The following is a 20,291-nucleotide window of genomic DNA, read 5'->3' on the forward strand; positions in this document are numbered from 1 at the left end:
CGCCTCGGCCTCCCAAAGTGCTGGGATTACAGGCATGAACCACCGCGCCTGGCCAAGTGTGGCTTCTTTATTTCTCTCCTCTGATTTCCTGGGGAGGGCAGCTCTTCTCATGAACAGGGGCCTAGTGTCATTCCTTTTAGATTCCTAGGAACACCCAACTAGGCAAGCTAAAGAAAGGGTATCTGTAAACATTTTTTAGCAGTTCTTCCTTAAAATCTCCTGGCCTCCATGCCTGTGCTGTGAGTTCCCAGGGGTAGAATGAGTTAAACTTGGCATGCAAAAGAACTAGGAATGTCTCTGCTAAACTTCTTAAGTAAGGGGTCTCCAGAGAAGGCCAGACAGGGGTTGAACAGTCACCTTAAGGATTCTTGAAAAGGATCCTGCCCTTTCTAAGACTCTGATGCTCCCTGCATCCAGGAACACTGTGGTAGAAGAGCCCTGGACTGAGCTTCAGGAGCCTTGGGGTCTAACCCTGGCTCTCATAGTGACCAGCTGTGTGACCATGAACAAATATCTTCCCCATTCTGGACTTCAGTTTCATCAGCTGTGAAATGAGTGGTTTGAATTTGATATTCTCACTTCGACTGTAGGAAAGAGAATTGGACTCATTGTTTGTGGATATATTCCAAAATATATCATATATTTTTCAAGAATAGGACTCATATTTATAATTTTCTGATCATCTTGCAAAATCTTTGGCATTCTTTTTCATAAGGAACCTGGAACTTGTTTCATGCTTCAGGGACTGCTGGAGTGATCACCACATTGCCTTGTTTAGTGTCATTCCAATTATTTTTTAAATTTTACTCAGTAGACAAAATCTCCAAAAGCTTTACTGTAAATCTGCCCTTATACTTTAGTTATGGAAACAGTTTGATTTTACAAAATCACATCTTTATCCTTTCATATAAGACAATGTACTTATCTGTTTGCATACTGAAAGTGTTTAGACAATAGAATAGATACACATAGCATAAGTGTCATTTTGTGGGGCTTACCACCAGTTTTTGGAGAAGCCATCAGCTGGGCAGCTAGTTAGATGAATCTGAACATGGCATGGTATATCATAGGTTTGTCTCTTGCTCACTTTGCATGTGTGGATATTAAGCCTGTTCAGGTTTAGCCTTGGCTTATGTAATAGACATAAACAGGTCCTCAGATTTCAAGTCTTGGCACTCAGATACTAAAAAGTATTAATGGCTTTACCAGAGCAGACTTCTAGGAAGCAGATCTATAAATCAGTTAAATCTCTTTAGGATGAAGAGGGGAAGTTTGTAGCAGGAGTTAGCACTGATCTCACAGATCATACGATCATGGAACTACTTAGTGTTCACTCAAAGAACCGTGTCACTACAACTAGGAAAAGGATAGGAAAGGAGGTGGAATTCACAGGACATGACGCTCCATGATTTTCTATATATCCAAGTATTTTCATTTCACTTGATAACAACACAACACTCTCATTCACTACAAAATTACAAGCAGACACTAATATCTGGAAGTATTACAGACAGCTGAGTGAAAAATTGATACGTTTTTAATACAATCAACTCTTGTTTAGCATTCTTAATGAAAGGGGTGAACATTATGACAATAAATTGTATCATTTTTAACTTTTTAATCTAAAAGCTTCCAGATTTTAGAATGCAATATACGATCTTATATAAAAAAATTAAAATGGCCTTCCAATGCATATTTGATTTAGGCTAATATTTTAATTAATTTTACTCTCCAAGAGCATTCTGATTAAATTGTAGGGTAAGTCTACTGGGTGATAAATGGGAAGAAATAAATAGGTTTTTGTAATGTATCTTTCAGGGAAATAAAGTAACTATACAAAATAAACTTTGCTGCCCAAAATAAGGAGTTGACTGTATTTGAAGGGGAACATGTCACACAGGGGCCACTTAAATAACCTTGTAAGTGTGCTGCTCTAGAGTTAAATAAGAAAAAGACAAGTCCACGCTGTAGCTCTACACACTTGTGAGAATAAAAACAGATTGAAAAACAACTATTCCATTGCCCAGATTCATGCTGGCTGGGAACAGGCATGGGAAAATGATCAGCACTTCCAGTATCACAAAGATACTCCGGTTCTGGAGTTTCCAAACCCCTAAACTCATCTTCTAACCAGAGACTCAGCCACCCTTTCCTTTATGCATCTACCGGCAAATCTCATGACCTTGTTTGCACAACCATGTTATTAGGTACATAATGCATACAGCACTGTTATGAAGCACAAAGGAATAATTTACACAAAGAAAAATAAAAGTGGAGACAGCCAGGTTTCTGGATACACAAGCCAAGGTGAGAGGTTTTTCTTGTCCAGGCCCACTACACACAGTTCCTAGTCCATCCTTTTGATAACTTGTGTGGTTGAAGGCATCTCTCACATATTGTCTCATTGGCTTCTCACAGCCACTCCATCAGAAGGTATCACAGGTGTTACCTTTGTCCCCTCGGAGATGCTTTGCCCAGGGCTACACAGTTGACAGGGTCAAGTCTGGCTCTCAGATCTGCCAACTCCAAAATACCAAACTCCAAAACTCAAAACATCAAACAAAGGAGGCAGGTTAGAAAGTGGGATGAGTCTTCAACAACCTATGGGGTCACTGAAGCTCATTGTTTAGTCTGACGCTACCCATCTGTATGTCCCCTTCTTTCCTGGGTGGCCAGGGCACCACAGATTTCTGGAAGATGCATCTGACCTGCATCCCCTGCCACTGGATCACATGACTTCATTCACACTGAGGACTAGAAATGTGTGGCTTATCCCTCATAAGAGGACCTCTATTTTAGAAGAAAAGCAAGTCTTAATCCAAAGGAATAAAGACTAGGATGGGATTCAGGCACCAGTAATAAGGATATCTTGCCCTCAAATCATATCGATGAGGATACCGTATCATGCTGTCTGGTTAGGAGGGAACTCTTCATTACTCACATTTGAGAGCTGGTGAAAACAGAAAAATGAATGAAGGCCACATCCAGGAGATATTGTGTCCACTTTCAAAGATTCTATGCTTCACAAGCGTGGAGGCATGAGAGGGAAGGGAAGGACTTAAGGGGAAACCTAATTGATCCAAATGAAATAACAGGTGGGAATAGTATGATCCGTATACCTGGAGAGCCTGAGCCCATGCCGCACCTGAGCTGCACTGAGCCCCGCATGCTTCCAGTTTTGCCTTCGTGTTTTGACTCTCCTCCACTTGCACCTCCCTCCTCACTGAAGGCAAAAAGTCCATGGAGCCAGGGGACATGCCTACTCTGAATCCAGGCTTCCCCCTCTAGACTTACTCCAGGTACCCAGAACCCCATAATTCTCTGTCCAAATGGCATCCGGGGTCTATGTGTCTTCTTCCCCAAGCCAGTCCTTCTGATGAAGAGCCTTACCACCTGTGTGCAGAGCCCTGGGCCTGAGGGTGGCCATAGAGCAATGTGGGAGGAAGAGTTTGCACAGAACTTGGCCATGAATACTGGGATGTCCATGCACATGCACGCAAAGCCCCTCGCCATGAGAGATGAGAGGAGAAGGGCTGCAGAATGAGCCTAGAGTCTCTTTTGCATTCTTGCTCCAGCCTTGCAAATGTTAGGCATGAACTCCAGCAGAAGAATATTCCCAGAGATGGGCTAGATCAGTGTCTGATGAGTAGGTGGATGGCCCAGAGATACTCTCACACTACGAACACAGGTACTGCAATCCTAGATACCTACTCCAGTTCTTTTGTGGAAACTCCCTTATTTCTATCTACACCACCACATTTTCCTTGGTTTAATTCCAATTTCATTTTGCCAACTAAATGTCATCAACATATATAGGTTTTGCAAGTACCTACTGGTGTGCAAATTAGACATTCAACAAATGCCACTGTTGATAGTGTCTGGTCACATGCATTTTAGAAACTCTGAGCTCCTTGAAAACATTGTTCACAGAGTGGTCCATTTACTCTGCCCTCTGCGGCAAACAAAAAGTTCCAGGTTGACGTGCATCCAAGCACACTAGTCAGTGTCCGCAGGACCCTGCTTCGTGTTTAAACTTTGCAAAGTCCAGGGGGTTATTTTAGTCTGATGCAGTCCACCTCTTCCGTGGCAGGCATCCCGATTGTCTTGAGGTCCAGGTCTGCACTGGACTTACCGCCATTGTAAGAAGCCTTCCAGTGGAGCAACATGATCTTTTTGAAGTACTTGACGGTGTTGTTCTTGACGGTCACGAAGCACAGAGTGTTGATCATGCTGTTGCTCATGGCGATGCACTCGACGATGTAGAAGGCAGTGAGGTAGTGCTTCTCCTTCACGAACACGGTGGGGAAGAAGTCGCGCACGATGGTGAAGCCGTAGAAGGGCGCCCAGCACAGCACGTAGGCTGTGAGGATGCACATGAGCACCAGGACCGTCTTCCTGCGGCAGCGCAGCCTCTTGCGGATCTGCTCGGTCTGGAATCCAGGGACCGCCTTGAACCAGAGCTCCCGTGAGATCCTGGCATAGCACAGGGTCATGGTGACCACGGGGCCCACGAACTCAATGCCAAAGATAAAAAGGAAGTAGGACTTGTAGTAGAGCTGCTGGTCCACAGGCCAGATCTGGCCGCAGAAGATCTTTTCCTGGCTCTTGACAATGACGAGGACCGTCTCGGTGGTGAAGTAGGCGGAAGGGATGGCGATCAGGATGGACACCGTCCACACCAAGGCAATCAGGCCAGTGGCTGTTTGGCACTTCATCCGTGGTCTCAGCGGGTGGACAATAGCCAGATACCTAGGGCAAGAACACAAGTGGAGGCAGCCACTGTGAGAAAGAAGTGCTGGATAATTTTTTTTTTTTTTTTGAACAGGGTTTTGCTCTGTCACCCAGGCTGGAGTGCAGTGAGTGCAGTGGCATGATCATAGCTCACTGCAACCTCGAACTCCTAGGCCCAAGCAATCCTCCCACCTCAGCCTCCCAAGTAGCTGGGACCAGAGGTGCAATGCACCACACGTGCTAATTTTTTTTTTTTTTAATTTTTTGTAGAGGCAGAGTCTCCGTATGCTGCCCAGGCTAGTCTCAAACTCCTGGACTCAAGCAAACCTGCTATTTCATTTTGGAACATTCTAAGGAGCAACCAAATGCTGTGTGTGGAGGAAACTCCCAATGGTACGTGGGCTTCTGCAAAAGGCCAACTTGAAGCAAATCCCAGTGTCATCTCTAATTAGCTATGCAACCTCAGCCAAGTTTTGTTGATGGTCTCTGACCCTTAGTTTCCTTATCTGCACAAGTTTTGTTGGCTGTTAAATATTAAATGTGATGAAGTATGCACTATGCCTGGCACAGTTTTAAGCCTAATATGTACTCAAAATGATAACAATTAGTATTAAATATAATAATTCCTCCCATCGGTTTCTAGCCTGGCACTGTTCCCAGCTCCTTCCTGTTCTTGGGCTGTTCATTCTAATTACCTTTCAGTTTAAAGCTAAAAGGGCAAGATAATTCAAAGAGTTGGGAGAATCTGCCCTTTCCAATGGAAAGAGTGGGCAAAGGTTTTTCTTCATTCCACATTCTAAAAATTGTTGCTTTGCATGCAGAGGAGGAGGAAAAGCATGTGGCCATGTGTCTCATTTTCAGCTGGAAAAATGGAAGGCAGTGAGAGATGAGTGACTTTCTCAAGGTCACAGAACACAGGACCCTTCCTTGATAGAAAACATTTAACTCTACCTCACAGGGTTGATGTGAAAATCAATTGAGAATATACATGAATGTATTTTTTTTTCTAACCGCAAAGCACCAGACAGTAAAAAGATACCGCTTTTGTCCTTCCAAAAAAAAAAAAAAAAAACCCACATTGCTGTTACCACAGTGGTCCAGGAACACAAAGAGAGAGCACTTTCTAGGGGGGATGTGAGTCATTGTGCGGCATGAGAGCTGATAGCCTCTTTCCCAGAGAGAATGCACACAGCTTATGCAGAGAGCTCCGGTTTCCTGGAAGACATCCTGTGGCTGGCAGGGGGTGGAAGTTGGGGAAGGAGAGAGATGGGGAGTGAAGTGGGAGGGGATTGACCGGTCAACACTGGAAACAGACACAGTCTCACGTGTCCAGAGCTTATCCCAGGTAGAGCCCAGAGCAAATGTGAAGGGGGCCTGAAGGAAAGCCAAACCTGCTCTGTTTCCTTTGAAACCAATCCCTATGAAGTCACCTTCCTTGGAATTCTGACTTGAAGAAAGGTTCATTCTTACTTATTTTTTTTTTTCCTGACTGTATTTCTGCTCTTTCTGTCCCTCCCCCATAGCCTGGGCAGTCAAGCCTATTGAGCATCCTTTAGAGAGTTCACAGGAGTGCGCCTCCAGTTCTCTTCTAGCCCCTAGATGTTAAATGAAGTAGGATGGGTTGCACCCACTCTGGACGCCTGGCCGACTGCCATCCCTGGCACTCTAGCCAATATCCTGAGTGCCAGAGGGTAAAAAGGGAAATGTCTGCAGGGTGTTAGCAATGCCATTGTCAATGCACGAGTGTGGGCCCTTCAATAAGACCACGGTGCTCCTGATATAACCAGAGCCTCAAACTCACCCTGACTCACAAGAAAATGGAGAGTTTAGACCCTCTGCTCTCATTGGCTCCATTGCTGTCTGTCTACTCCACCACATCCTGCTGATTACTCTGAGAAAGAAATTTCCTATTTCATATTTATTCACTATAAGAATTTTCACCACATAATTCTATTCCTTTTCTGGATAGTAGCTACCTAAGCCTTTATGATACTTCAAACACAAAGTGTGTTTTCAATAAACACATGGGAAAGAACAATGACCTAAGACTCAGAAGACCACAAATCTAATCCCAGCTTTGCCAGAAAGTTGCTCTATGAATATGAGTCATTTTTCTTATCCCTGTAGGTTCACTTCCCTCATCTGTAAAATGGGAATATCACCTAGATGCTATGAGGCTCCAATGAGACACTGCACATAGCAACAGTAATCTATTAATATACAAGGAATTACTAGCATTTTAAAATGTATTTTTTCCCACAGCTATTCTGTATACACAGCAATTTTCCTTTACCTGTTATTGGAAAATACTCGATTTGTAAGTCCTCTCCTTCTTTCTATTTTATAGGATAAACTCTACACATCAAAACTAATCTTCAGGATAATCTGTGACTACCTATCAGACAGTTATTTCATTCTGGGTCTCTCTGACATCACCCCAATGCCATCGGCAGAATTAGTGCCATGAGCTGTGCAAGAGGCCTTCCTGACGTATTTACAAATAGGCAAATTGCAGAAAACTACTTCAAGAATTTCCATCAGCTTTGTCAATGCTAGGACCAGAACTCCAGAACTCTAGCATTAGTAATGCTATGTTTGCTTATGTTTGTAAAGAAGTTTACAATTTACAGGGCGTTTTCAAATGCACTTTTTCATTAGATAATTCCAACCCTATTAAATAGGTAAGACAGTGACAATGTCCACTCTATAGATGAGAAAACTGAGGCTTGGGGAAGTTAAATAACCTGCCAAAAAGCCACACAACTAGATATCAACAGAACAATGACTCGGACCCACATCTTGCTGCAAATCCAGTGGCTTCTCTGAATGCTATGTACCCCCTCTTTGTTCAGCCAAGAGCAAATGATGCCCCCTCCTCTTGCCTTCCTGGCATCCCAGCAGCCCTTCTCCTCTTTCCTCTCCATCACAGTTGGTTTCTCACTATTGGTGTTCTAAGAAGGGATCTGACATCTGGCGGCTGCTTTTCTCTGCTTATGTGTATGCCCTTGGCTTGCCCTGTGTGTCTGCCACTACAGTGGCTTAGGTCCAGATTCATGTAGAGCTAACAGTTCCCAGAGAACAAGGAATAAAGGCTGCTAGACAAAGAGATGGTCCAGGCAATAATTGTGATAATAATGGGCTGGAAAAGAAGTATTCAGGCTCTGTCTCCATTCCAGGACCAAGCCCCAGATCAAATCGTGGTGACGGTGGTCCCAGCAGCTACTAGGCTAGTCATGGGATAGGCAGAGATAACACAACCTGATCCTCAGGCCAGTGGCCCTGACTAATGAGCTCACCAGGAGGCTTCTGTGCTTCCTAAGGTTGGGCAAGATTACTCGGCCTTAACTTCATCAAGACAGAAGAAGAGAGCTTCTTCACAGGTACTTTTCTGGCCAGTTTCCTCAGGACTCTGGGTAAAAGAGAAGTTCTGTGGAGCCCCCACATGCTGTGGGATCTTAGTGTCTCCACATCAAAACGAAACCCAGAGCTGTAGCTGGGGCAGAGGTCTTTCATGATCCTTTTTTTTTTTTTCTTTTAAAGACAGGGTCTTGCTCTGTCACCCAGGCTGGCTAGAGTGCAGTGGCATAACAGCTCACTGCAGTTTCTATCTCCTGGGCCCAAGGGTTCCTCCCACCCAAGCCTCCTGAGTAGCTGGGACTACAGGCACATGCCACCATGCCTGGTAATTTTTTTTTTTTTTTTGTAGAGACAGGATCTACCTATGTTGCCCAGGCTGGTCCTGAACTCCTGAGCTCAAGGGATCTTCCCGCCTAGGGCTCCCAAAGTGCAAGGATTACAGGTGTGAGCCACCACACCTGGCCTCATGATCTTTTTTAGTTTCCTCCTGCCCTCAGGTCTGACTCCCTCTGCCTGGCTGTTGAGACCTTCTGGAATAGAGCCTATTCTTTCTGATCTCTACTGTCCTTGTGTTTCTTACCCATACTTGACATCCCTCTCTAAGGTACCTCAAATTCACCTCAGGCATTCCCACCTCTAGGCTTTTCCACACACTGTTCTACTCACTGTCTTGGGAAAACTTTCCTCTCCTTTGTTGGTCTTCATTTGTTGAAGGACAGTTAGAAATCCACCTCCTCCATGAAGCCTCCTCTGACTACTCTGGTACAAAATGATCTCACCCTTCTCTAAATTTTACTTAAAATTTATCCTTTACTTATTCTTTAACTGTTTTGTAAGTGTCAGTTCTCCCTGGTCCCACCCTACCCCCAACTCTAGAGGGTCAGCCCCCCAAGAGCTATGATTTTGTCTTACTTCTTTTATAACCTTTTACTGTCTGTGAATTCTGGGCACCTAACAGGATTTTGGTGCAACTTCACCCTCATCGAGTGCCTAGCACTGGGTGAATAGACATGTAAAACGCTGGCTGGACACAGTGGCTCACACCTGTAATCCCAACACTTTGGGAGGTCGGGGCACAAGAATTACTTGAGACTAGTGCAAGACTAGCCTGGGCAGCATAGCGAGATCCCATCTCTAAAAAAAAATTTTTTTTTTTTTTTTTTTTTTTTTTTTTTTTTTTTTTTTTTTTTTGAGACGGAGTCTTGCTCTATCACCCAGGCTGGAGTGCAGTGGCCCGATCTCGGCTCACTGCAAGCTCCGCCTCCCGGGTTCACGCCATTCTCCTGCCTCAGCCTCTCCGAGTAGCTGGGACTACAGGCACCCGCCACCACGCAAAAAAAATTTTTTTATATATATATAAAAAGCCATGGGGACAGTTCTCACAAAGATTGCAACGTTTTTTGGGAAAACAGGACATAAATGTGTTTAACCATGAGACCGGGAAGCAGTCTGGGGCTAGATAATAAGTTTGGAAAAACAGGTGAAAGGTTTTGAGCCATACTTTGTAGACAATGGAGTTATTAGAGGTCTTTTAAGCAAGAGAATGGAGACATATACAAGACAGAAGATTAATTTGGCTGCAGCCTTGCTTACTTCCCTCGAGCCACATGGAGCCTTCTCTCTATTCCTCTGTTTGTAGAACCCATCTGGTTTGTTCCTGCCTCTGGGCCTTTGCACTTACAATCCCCCTTGTCTGGGATGTTTGCTCCCTGTCTTCCCAAGGCAGGCTCTTCCCCCCTGTATCATTCAGAAGCCAGTTCAAAGGCCTCTCCTCCTCGGAGACCCTTCTCTTGACTACTCACCTAGAATAGGTCCCACCCTCAGTACCCTCAACATTTTACGTGTGTACTTGTTTTTTGTTCAGAGTATTTCTTGCTTCTGAAATTACCTTCCTTTTTTGTTTGCCTGACTGGATCTCTCTCCATCCTTTGGGTATAAGCTCCAGGAAAGCAAGGAGTTTTTTGTCTTATTCACTGTCGTATCTCCAGTGCTTGCAATAGCATCTGTCACATCACAGTTACTCTATAAAAATGCATCGTTTAAATGAATGAACAAGTGAAAGTTTAGGATGGATTGTCAGGGGAGTAGCGTTGACAGATGGGCAGATCCAAGAAACGCTGAAGGCAGGAAGACCAAGAGGAGACTGGGATACCAGCCCTGAATGAACAAATTGGTATTGCCAAGACCTGGAGTTTGAATGAATGCTGGTAAAGAAGGGAGAACAGCCGGGACAAAGGAGACTTTCTTCTAGGTTAGATGCCTGGGAGAATGATGGAACCAATAATATAGACAAATACAAGCAGGTAGATGATAAATAGTTCTGTTCTGGCATTTTGTAAAAATCTTGTATTTTTTTTAAATCACATTGTAAAAACAATAATTTCAATGAAAGCAAAAAGGTTGGTGTATCAGAAATGTTCATTAGTTTATCTGCTTTTTTGTTGTAGACATTCCTATAAGGGTTAATTTAAGAATTATCATATCCACCGTTTATTTATTGCCTACTGTTTTGAATATTGTTCTAAGAAATTAAATATATTATTTCATTCAATCCTCAAAGCAACCCAATACAATAGGCTTTCTTTTTACCCTCATTTTATAGGTGAGAAAACTGTGGCAGAGAGAGGTCAAATAACTAACATAAGACCCAACACACAATACAGCTGGAACTTAAACCTAGGCAGAATAATTGCCAACATGGCTACAGAAATTTCATTAAACAAAAATAAAGGCATTTTTACAAATAAGTAGATTTGTTATAAACCAAGACAAAAATTAGTTGCTCCCAACTGATCAAATCCTGAACAACACGTGAGACCAGAGAAAAATTGACGATTCCTAGACCACAATTAGATGGTAACAATACATACAAACAAAAATAATTGCAGCAAAGATCACAAACATCAATAAAATAATGGACACTGGAGCAGCCATTCATCCACCAAGACCATTGGGCAGCCCCGGGAAGGCACATGGTGCTTTCCTCGAGGTCTGGGTATAAGCTTCCAATCATAACCCCACTCAACAATAGCAGCTCTCATGGTGCAAAGCATTTTTTCTAATTCATCTTTCTTATTGTATCTGATTTCCTTTGTGTAAACTCACACTGCAAGAGAAATGCTTGCAGTATTTCAGACAAGCTCTGTTTGGTATGAAAGGAGGTTATGAGCTTGAAGAAGTTCAGTAGATGGAGACTGACTGATTGACATAGATATCACTCTTACAATGTTCCAAATAACCCAATGCCCCTTAGTATATCCTGGCTTTCTTTCCCCTTGAAGCTACTTCCTCCTACCATTGTTACTCCATTCAAGTGGTGAAATGGATCTCATCCGGGGAGTAGGGTCCCACTCCACAGGAGTCACCCTACCCCGCTTTTAGTAGCTGAGCGCACGTAGTTTCTTGCTAGTATGGAACTTCAGGAAATGACTCTGTATGCTTTGTCCTGTTCATGGGCTAAGAGAGAGAAGGTGGCAGCTTCTATTTTCAAAAAAGTTCAGAGACAAAGTCCCTGGAGCTCTTCCTTGGCAGCTCTGAAGGGAACCTATGAGGCAGATACTCTACCTGACTGCTTCCCTCCTGCTTCTTCTGTGGGTTCACCAGGGGTCCTTGTCCAGGTAAATGAAAAGCTGCAGGGCTCTGTGATTCAGTGGAGGGAATTTGGCCGAGGACAAGTAGCGCTCTGCCAGGATCTACAGGGACAGACCAAGGGCTATGCAGCTGCTAACTCCCTGATGTCCTTCCCTGTCCTTCAGCAGTTTTACAGACAGAGGCTCCTTGGTAACCCCCTTTTCTCAGGTTATCCTTTTTGGTCATCCCACCCCTGGTCGCCCTGCCTATGGTCTCAGAAAACAAGCTCTCTTAGCTGTGCTCCTCCCTAGAACACTGTCCTGACTGTGAGGGCCAGGTCAAACCCCTCAGATCCTTGAGGCCAGAGAACACGGAGAACATATATGCCTCAGGCTCTCTGGGTTAAAGGAGAGAGACAGGCTGTTCAGATCCAAGCACACAGAGGCCTGATTTGATCCTCAGGATAATTGTCTCTAGACTGTAACCAGGTGCTTTGTAATGACAGTCCAACTGTGGGCAGAGGAGCTAGCAAAGATTGTCCCCTGAGGAACAAAGACCAGCCTGGCCCATTAGCACAAGTTTATACTAAAGGAAGAGACTAAGTTGAAGAAAGACATGCAGAGGCTGCTCTTCCTGATTTTATTTGCAATCACCAGAAACAGGTCTTCTGCACTATCTGTGAAAATGGACTAAAAGGTGCAAAGTGATTAATGCAACAACAAAAGTACATAAACATATGTTCCCTTTTTTTTCAAAACAAATCCTTCAATCTTTTTATTTTTATTTTTATTTTTATTTTTTAGAGACAAGGTCTCCCTCTGTCACCCAGGCTGGAGTACAGTGGCATGAACATAGCTCACTGCAGCCTGGAATTCCTGGGCTCAAGTAATCCTCATGCCTCAGCCTCTCAACTAGCTAGGACTACAGGCACACACCACCACGCCCAGCTGATTTTTTAATTTTTTCAAAAGATGAGGTCTGGATATGTTGCCCATGTTGGTCTCGAACTCCTGGCCTCAAATGCTCCTCCTATCTCGGCCTCCCAAAGTGCTGGGATTATAGGCTTGAACTATTTACCACAGCCAACCATAAATCCTTGAATCTTATTGAAAAACAGATGATGCTAGAAGGTCATATTTTAGTAGAGGAAGTCTTGATGAGATAGAAACCTCTTTCAAGATTTCCAAGTTGACTCAAGAGGTAACTGCCTGGAGCTTAAAGTGTCCCTCAATATCTCCTCTTACCTGTCTACTGTAGACCTTGAAAGGTGTAACATCTAGGAAAACATCCATAGCAGGGGAGATCAAAAGCTTCCCATCACCCAACTCTAGGGGGCTCTGCTGTCTTCTGTCTCAACAACGCTGGAAAAGGAGAACTCTTCTCACTGTCAGTCAATGGGCAAGCTTTTGAGTCCCCCATGCATCCACATCTAGGGGGAATAGAGACACCTCTCATCAATCTACAACTGCAGTACAGGAGGGGGCAATTCCAATGCCCCTTCCTCCCTGAACCGCCTTTGTTGTCCCCACTGCTGCTGCACTCACCTGTCAACGGCGATGGCCAGCAGGGCATTGGTGGAGACATAGAGAGAGACAGTGCGCAGGTAGTTGACAGAGGTGCACAGGATGTGGCCGTGCTCCCAGGAGAGCTGGCGCACCACATAGTAGTCCATCTCAAAGGGGCAGCAGACAATGGCCACCAGGAAGTCAGAGATGGCCAGGTTGGCAATGAGCAGGTTGGTGAGGTTGCGCAGTTTCTTGTAGCGGACCAGGGCAGCGATAAAGATGAAGTTGCCAATGCCGCAGACAAGCATGATCCCCACCAGGGCCATCCCAATGACAATCTTGGCAGCAAAGAACGTCCGGGAATTGGTCACATCCTCATCTTCATCGAAAGGCATATCATAGTCGCCGTAGCTAAAGTTGAATGGGAAGGAAGCGGCATGGGCTCCATGAGGGTTGAGCGCAGAAAAGAAGCTGGTGGAGGTGTTGGTGGCATTGTCATCCATGAACCCCATGGTGGTCTCCATCTGGCCAGCTGGTGCTGTGAGCAACACTGCTCGGAATTCCCCTGGGCAATGTCTGCAAGGCTGATGTCACCCCTCTCTGCTATCAGCCAGCTCTCCCTTAATGAGTCAGGATGTCTCTGCCAGCATCTTTGGGGTATGGTATCTGAGCTCCATTCTAAACCTTTGAAAGACATACAAACAGTTGGCTACATGTTGCAGTAAAGCTGGCCAAATTTAAAACCACCCTGTAACCTAAGCAGACCTATTAGCTCCCTGCCCAGAGTGAACATAGTGTGATGGAGTGGAAATAAAGGAACCAATGACAGAAAATGAATGAAAACCACATACTCAATTAGGGAAGGGTGGATTGCTATAGAGACAATCAAGCACTGGCTCAGTTTATTTCTGTTCCACTGAAGACTCAGAAATGTTGCACCTTTTCTCAAGGATAAAAGTTGGGAGTGTGGGGAGGCTGAAGAGAAAGAAATTACTTTAAATGCTATTTAAGAGGGAGGGCTTTCAGACAAGCCTGTCTGCTCTCCTTGCTCTTCTGGCAAAACATGGCTCTAAAATCACAGAGCCATAGAGCAGCCACCTTCCTCACTATTTGCTGGACTTCCTGTTCCCACATTAGAACCTGCTGTGACCCTAGAAGCTGGGAACAGCATTTATGAAGGCCTGTCCCCAGACAGAGGCTGTAGGGTAAAGTCACAGCCTGTGACTAACCAAGTGATGAGAACGGGGACCCTAGAGCAAAATTTTTCCTTGGCTGGTTGAGTGTCCAGAGGTAAATAGCTTAAACACTCAGAGGTTCAACTTCTGCCAGGCAGGAGATCAATAATGTCTGCACAGCCTGGAGCTCCCTGGAGGAGAGTGTTACACCCTAGAACTGCAAGGAGTTACTACTGAGCTCTCAGGCCTCCTCTGTCAGCTGCAAGGAAGGGGAGTGAAATCCTGATACAGGGACTCCGCCACACCACATAATGGGGCTGGGGTGAGGGGTCTAGGGGGGTGTCAGCTGCCCTGGTGGGGACAGGCAGGCAGCCAGAGTCCCCCTGTCCCCTGCTGTCTCCCTGCAGTCCCTCCCAAACCCTGAAGACATCAGACCAGGGAGTGGGACATAGAAGGAGGGCTAAGGTCTGGAGAGCACCGTAAAACAAATGTCAGGAGAACAGAGGGAAGAATGCAAGCCTGTTTCCTGGGAAAAAAAGATGAGGAAGATGCCCAGGACCCCACCTCCCCACCCCCAGGAAAGCCTGCTCTCCATATTCCTCCAAGGCAAAACATCTGGAGCCTGTCTTCTTGGGGCCAGCGTTAAAGTCCCTCTGCGCCCCAGTGAGGCTCAGCCCCATTGCTGCCTCTCTTTCCTAACTCCTTATCCTGATTTTTTCCTTCCTCCGAGCTCTCAAGTCTGTCTGGCTCAGCCCTTGCCCTCTGCCCCTGTCAGGGAGGAGAACCAGAACTCAGCCGAAAAGAAGAAGGGGGGCAGGCTTGAAAACCAGACAGGACAGGCCCCACTCCTTGCAGGTCCCGTGGGTCGCAGAGGCATGCCACTCCTGGAGGGGTACCCCTACAAGCATGCTACCTGAAAGCTCAAAGTAGTGTTTAAAAGCAAAGAATATAGAAACTTCGGGGGTGGACAGGAGGGCGTCACGAGATTAAGGATGATTGCCCAGCGGTCTTTTCTCCTGTATTCTCACCGCTCAGAGGGGAACTCCAATCCTACCCCCACCTGGTGAGCTCTCGATCGCTAGGAGCCTCTCTCACAAACCCCTGCTAACAAGTCCCCCGCCTGCTCCCAACTTTCTCCCTGGAGCCTGGGCAGCTTCCCCTAAGGACAGAGGAGGGGAAGCCTGGGTCTCCTGAAGAAACGCACAGGAGTGAATCTGGCAAATTCTCCTCTTCACTCAGAAGCCCCCGCACCCCACGGCCGCAGCCAGTGCAGCGCGGGGTCTCTGGAGCATCCTCCCCGGGAGGGCGCGCTCTTTACCTGCGGCATCGCGGAGCCCGGCAGGCAAGGTCCGGGTTTCTTATTCCGGGGCCGGAACAGGAGAAGCTTCTTCCAGAAGCCGGCAGGCGAAGGGCAGGTCCCCGCTCCCTTCCTCCTTTGCTCGGGGCTCTTTCCCGGCTCTGGCCGGGGAGTTACCCTCGCGCCGCCGCTGCAGATCCTCCGGCCCGACCCGCCCCGGACTCCCTCTCCCCGCCTCTGGTGGCCGTGAGGCGCCGAGGTGCGGGCTGCTGGCGAGGCGTGTCGGGGGTCGCCCGGGCCAGCGGGGCTGCGGAGGCCGGGATCACCCTGGGCGGGAGCGTCCGGATCGCCCTGGGCGGGAGCGACTGGAGCTCCCAGGCGGCCGCTCGCGACGAGGACGCGCGGAAGGGAGCTGGGCCAGGCGGTCTGCGCGTTGCCCGGCTCAGGCTTCCGAACGGCCGCCTGGGGCAGGAACCGGGCGGCTGGGGCTCCGGGCAGGGCTCTGCGTCAACCCTGCGCCAGGGGCACCCATGCGGGGCAGCTGTGCCCGCCTCGGGGCACGGGGCTCCTCGGCGGCTCACCTTGGCAGCCCAGCGCCGTCGGAGTGGGCGGACACGGCCCCGCTCAGCTGCGAGCTTGCAAAGGACCGAGGAGCCTCCCCTGCTGCTCACACACCTCCTCAGGGGACACGCAGGGGCCGGCCCCAACCTGGTCCCCTGGGCCAGCCTGAACGGACACCAGGGCCATCTTCGTTGCCAGCTGCCCTACCTCTCCGTAAAAGAGGCTCAGAGAAGTGCTTTCTGGAGAGCCAACAAGGGGGCGGGGTAGCACACTGGAGAGAGGAAGGACCCCCGCCCAGGGATGTCTGCTTAGAAGGCTGGAACGGATAGCGCTGGCTTATAGAGCACAGTCTACCTTTACAAGCCCATACATTCCTCAAAAAATGAGGCATGTAGTCCTGCAATCCCACTCCAAGGTATGTAACACCCCAAACTATTGAAAGCAGGGACACACATACACTGATGTTCATGGCAGCACTATTCACAGTAGCCAAAAGACAGAAACAACCCAAATGTCCATCAGCTAAGTGGATTAACAAAATACATATAGTATATACATGCAATAGAATATTATTCAGCTATAAAAAGAAATGATAACAAGTGTTGGTGAGAATGTGGAGAAACTGGAACTCTGTGCACTGTTGGTAGGAAAGTAAAATGGTGAAGCCACTGTAGAAAACAGTATAGTGTTTCCTCAAAAAGTTAAAAAATACAATTACCATATGATCGAGTGTTTCCACTTCTGGGTGTCTAACCCAAAAAATTAAAAGCAGGGTGATACAGTTTGGCTGTGTCCCCACTCAAATCTCAACTCGAATTGTATCTCCCAGAATTCCCACTGTTGTGGAGGGACCCAGGGGAAGGTAATTGAATCATGGGAGCCTGTTTTTCCCATGCTATTCTCGTGATAGTGAATAAGTCTGACGAGATCCGATGGGTTTATCAGGGGTTTCTGCTTTTGCTTTTCCTCTTGATGCCACCAGGTAAGAAACGCCTTTCGCCTCCCGCCATGATTCTGAGGCCTCCCCAGCCATGTGGAACTGTAAGTCCAATTAAACCTCTTTTTGTTCCCAGTTTCCGGTATGTCTTTATCAGCAGTGTGAAAATGAACTAATAATACACAGGGTCTCAAAGGCATGTTTGTACATCCATATTCATAGCAGCACTATTCACAATAGTGAAAACATGGAAACAATCCAAATGTCCATCAATGATGAAGGGACAAACAAAATGCTCCACATACATACATACACTCACATGGGAACTTCCAAAAGTTTGTGGGAAAATGGAATTAAAAGATAAAAATAAAAATACATAAGCTTTAGCTCTCAGCATAAGCTCCATCACGTTCAAGATGCTTTTGTAATGATGCCAGCCATTTAGTCCATCTCTAAAGGACTGAGGATCCTGGGAATTTTTCTATTTTATTTATTTATTTTTAATTTTTTGTTGAAACAGGGTCTGGCCAGGTTGCCCAGGCTGGTCTCAAACTCATGGCCTCAAGCAATCCTCTCACCTCAACCTCCCAAAGTGCTGGGATTACAAGCATGAGCCACCAAGCCTGGCATGGGTCCTGGGAACTTAACCATGTCAATGAAGCCTTTTTTTTACATTATTAATGTAAGAAAAATGGCTGCTCCTTAAAGACTTTTTAAGATTAGGAAATGAAGTCAGAAAGAGCCAAATCAGGACTGTAAGAAGAATGGCTAATAATTGCCCTTGTTCGATTAGAGGAATGAGCAGGAGTATTGTCACGGTGGAGAAGGACTGTTTGGTGAAGATTTTTCAGGCATTTTTTTCTGCTAAAGCTTTGGCTAATTTCTCAAAATACCCTCATAATAAGCAGATATTTCATTCTTTGGCCCTCTACAGAAAATCACATGCAAAATACTGTGGGCATCCCCCAAAAACTATTGCTATGACCTTTGCTCTTGATTAGTTTGCTTTTGCTTTGTCTGGACCACTCCCACCTCTTGGTAGCCATTGCTTTCATTGTGCTTTGTCTTCTGGATCACACTTGGAAAGCCCTGTTTCTTCTGTTATTACAGTTCTTCAAAGAAATCTTTCATGATCTTGATCCCGCTTGTTTCGTATTTCCATTGAAAGCTCTATTCTTGTCTACAGCTGATCTGGTCACAACAATTTTGGCACCCATCAAGTGGAAAGTGTGCTCAACTTTAATTTGCCAGTCAGAAATGAGTAAGTTCAACCAATTGACATGTCTGTGGTGTTGGTTATTGTTTATGCTGCTAATCATCAGTCCTCTTCAATTAGGGCATGAATAAGATTAATTTTTTCTCACAAATTATGTGGATGGTCTGCTGCTGCAGACTTCATCTTCAACATCCTCTCGTCCCTTCCTGAAATGAGTATCCATTTGTAAACAGCTGATATCTTTGGGTCATTGCCCACAAAAAGCTTTTCATAAAGTATCAGTGATTTCACCATTCTTCCACCCAAGCTTCACCATAAATTTCATGTTTGCCCTTGCTTCAATTTTTCAGAATTCATGTTCCTCTGACAGGAGCTCTTTTCAAACTGCTATCTTATCCTTCTTAGTGACTCAAACTAGATCCTGTTCAGACATGTTGTAACCAATGAGTACGAGTTTATTTGGGTGCAAAAAAAAATTGAAATCCATGCTTACTTTTTTCATAATATGCATTTTCTACGAATTTTTGAAGCCCCTTCATGTGTATGTGTGTGTGTATATACACAAAATGGAATATTATTCAGCCTTCAAATGGAATGAAATTCTGACCCATGCTACAACATGGATATACCTTGAAGACATTGTGCTAAGTGAAATAAGCCAGTCACGAAAGACAAATACTGTATGATTCCACTTACATGAGGTAGCTAGAGTAGTCAAATTCATAGAGACAGAAAGTAAGATGATGGTTGCTTAGGTCTTGGGGAAGGAGGAATGGGGAGCTATTGTTTAATTGGTACAAAGTTTCAGTTTTGCAAAATGAAAATAATTATGAAGATGGAGAGTGGTAATGGTTGCACAACAATCTGAATGTACTTAATACCACTGAACTGTATATGTAAAAACCATTAAGATGGTAAATATTTTTTTTCACTTTACCACAATGAGAAAACAGGGAAAAAAAGAATGGTGTACTGACATATGCTACAACATGGGTGAATCTTGAAAACATGATGCTAAGTTAAATAAGCCTATCACAAAAAACAAATATTGAATGATTCCGGATATATAAGATACCTAAAATTGGCAAATTCATTAAGTCAGAAGGTAGAATGGTTGTTACCAGGGGATAAGGGGGAGGGGGAATAGGAGATTATTATCTAAGGGGTTCAGAGTTTCCATTTGGGATGATGAAAAAGTTCTGGCAATGGATAGTGGTGATGGTTACACAACACTGTCAATGCATTAATGTCACTGAATTGTAACTTAAACGGTTAACATGGTGAATTTTATGTTATGTGTATTTTACATATGCAGCCATGCATCATTTAACAATGAGGATACGTTCTGAGAAATGCATCATTAGAAAATTTCATTGTGTGACTATCATAGAGTGTACTTAACACAAACCTAGATGGTATAGCCTACTACATACCTAGTCTGTATGTTATAGCCTAGTGCTCCTAGGCTACAAATTGGAGCAGTATGCTACTATACTGAATACTGTAGCAATGGTAAACATACCTAAACATAGAAAAAGTACAGTAAAAATATGGTAGTATAATCTTATGGCACCACCATCATATATGTGGTTCATCTTTGATCAAAACATCATTATGCAGCCCATGACTGTATGTATCTCCTATAGTATAGCTCAGACCTCCTTAGCAAGGCATCCACAAAGGCCTATACGATGTTGGCCTCCAATTTTCTGTAGTGAAAAGAGAGTGCTGCCTGGGATCCGGATCTTTAGTACATTTTTCCACTATCAAAATATACTAAATGTACAAAGTGTATATGACTTTAGGCAAGTCATATACTTTCTCTGGGGTTCTCTTTCCTCATTTACAAAATGAATGAGTTGAGCTTGCACTAGGAAATCACTGCCAAGTTCCAGTACTTCATGCAGTATCTTCCCCTGGCCCATATACTTCCCTGGACACT

The 20,291-nt window shown here is 45.2% G+C and overlaps 1 protein-coding gene across 1 annotated transcript; it reads right to left on the minus strand.

Moving 5' to 3' along the window:
* Nucleotides 1-1,406: 1,406 nt before the first annotated feature.
* Nucleotides 1,407-16,460, minus strand: PROKR1 (prokineticin receptor 1). The gene is made up of 3 exons (XM_055242650.2): nucleotides 15,657-16,460; nucleotides 13,203-13,847; nucleotides 1,407-4,749 (listed from the first exon to the last, which is right to left on the minus strand). Exons 2-3 carry the CDS (start codon nucleotides 13,685-13,687, stop codon nucleotides 4,053-4,055), a joined length of 1,182 nt encoding a protein of 393 aa, XP_055098625.1. The 5' UTR covers nucleotides 13,688-13,847; nucleotides 15,657-16,460; the 3' UTR covers nucleotides 1,407-4,052.
* Between the last annotated feature and the right edge of the window lie 3,831 nt (nucleotides 16,461-20,291).

This window comes from Symphalangus syndactylus, chromosome 14, assembly GCF_028878055.3.
Source record: "Symphalangus syndactylus isolate Jambi chromosome 14, NHGRI_mSymSyn1-v2.1_pri, whole genome shotgun sequence".
In the NCBI taxonomy this organism is placed as follows: domain Eukaryota; kingdom Metazoa; phylum Chordata; class Mammalia; order Primates; family Hylobatidae; genus Symphalangus; species Symphalangus syndactylus.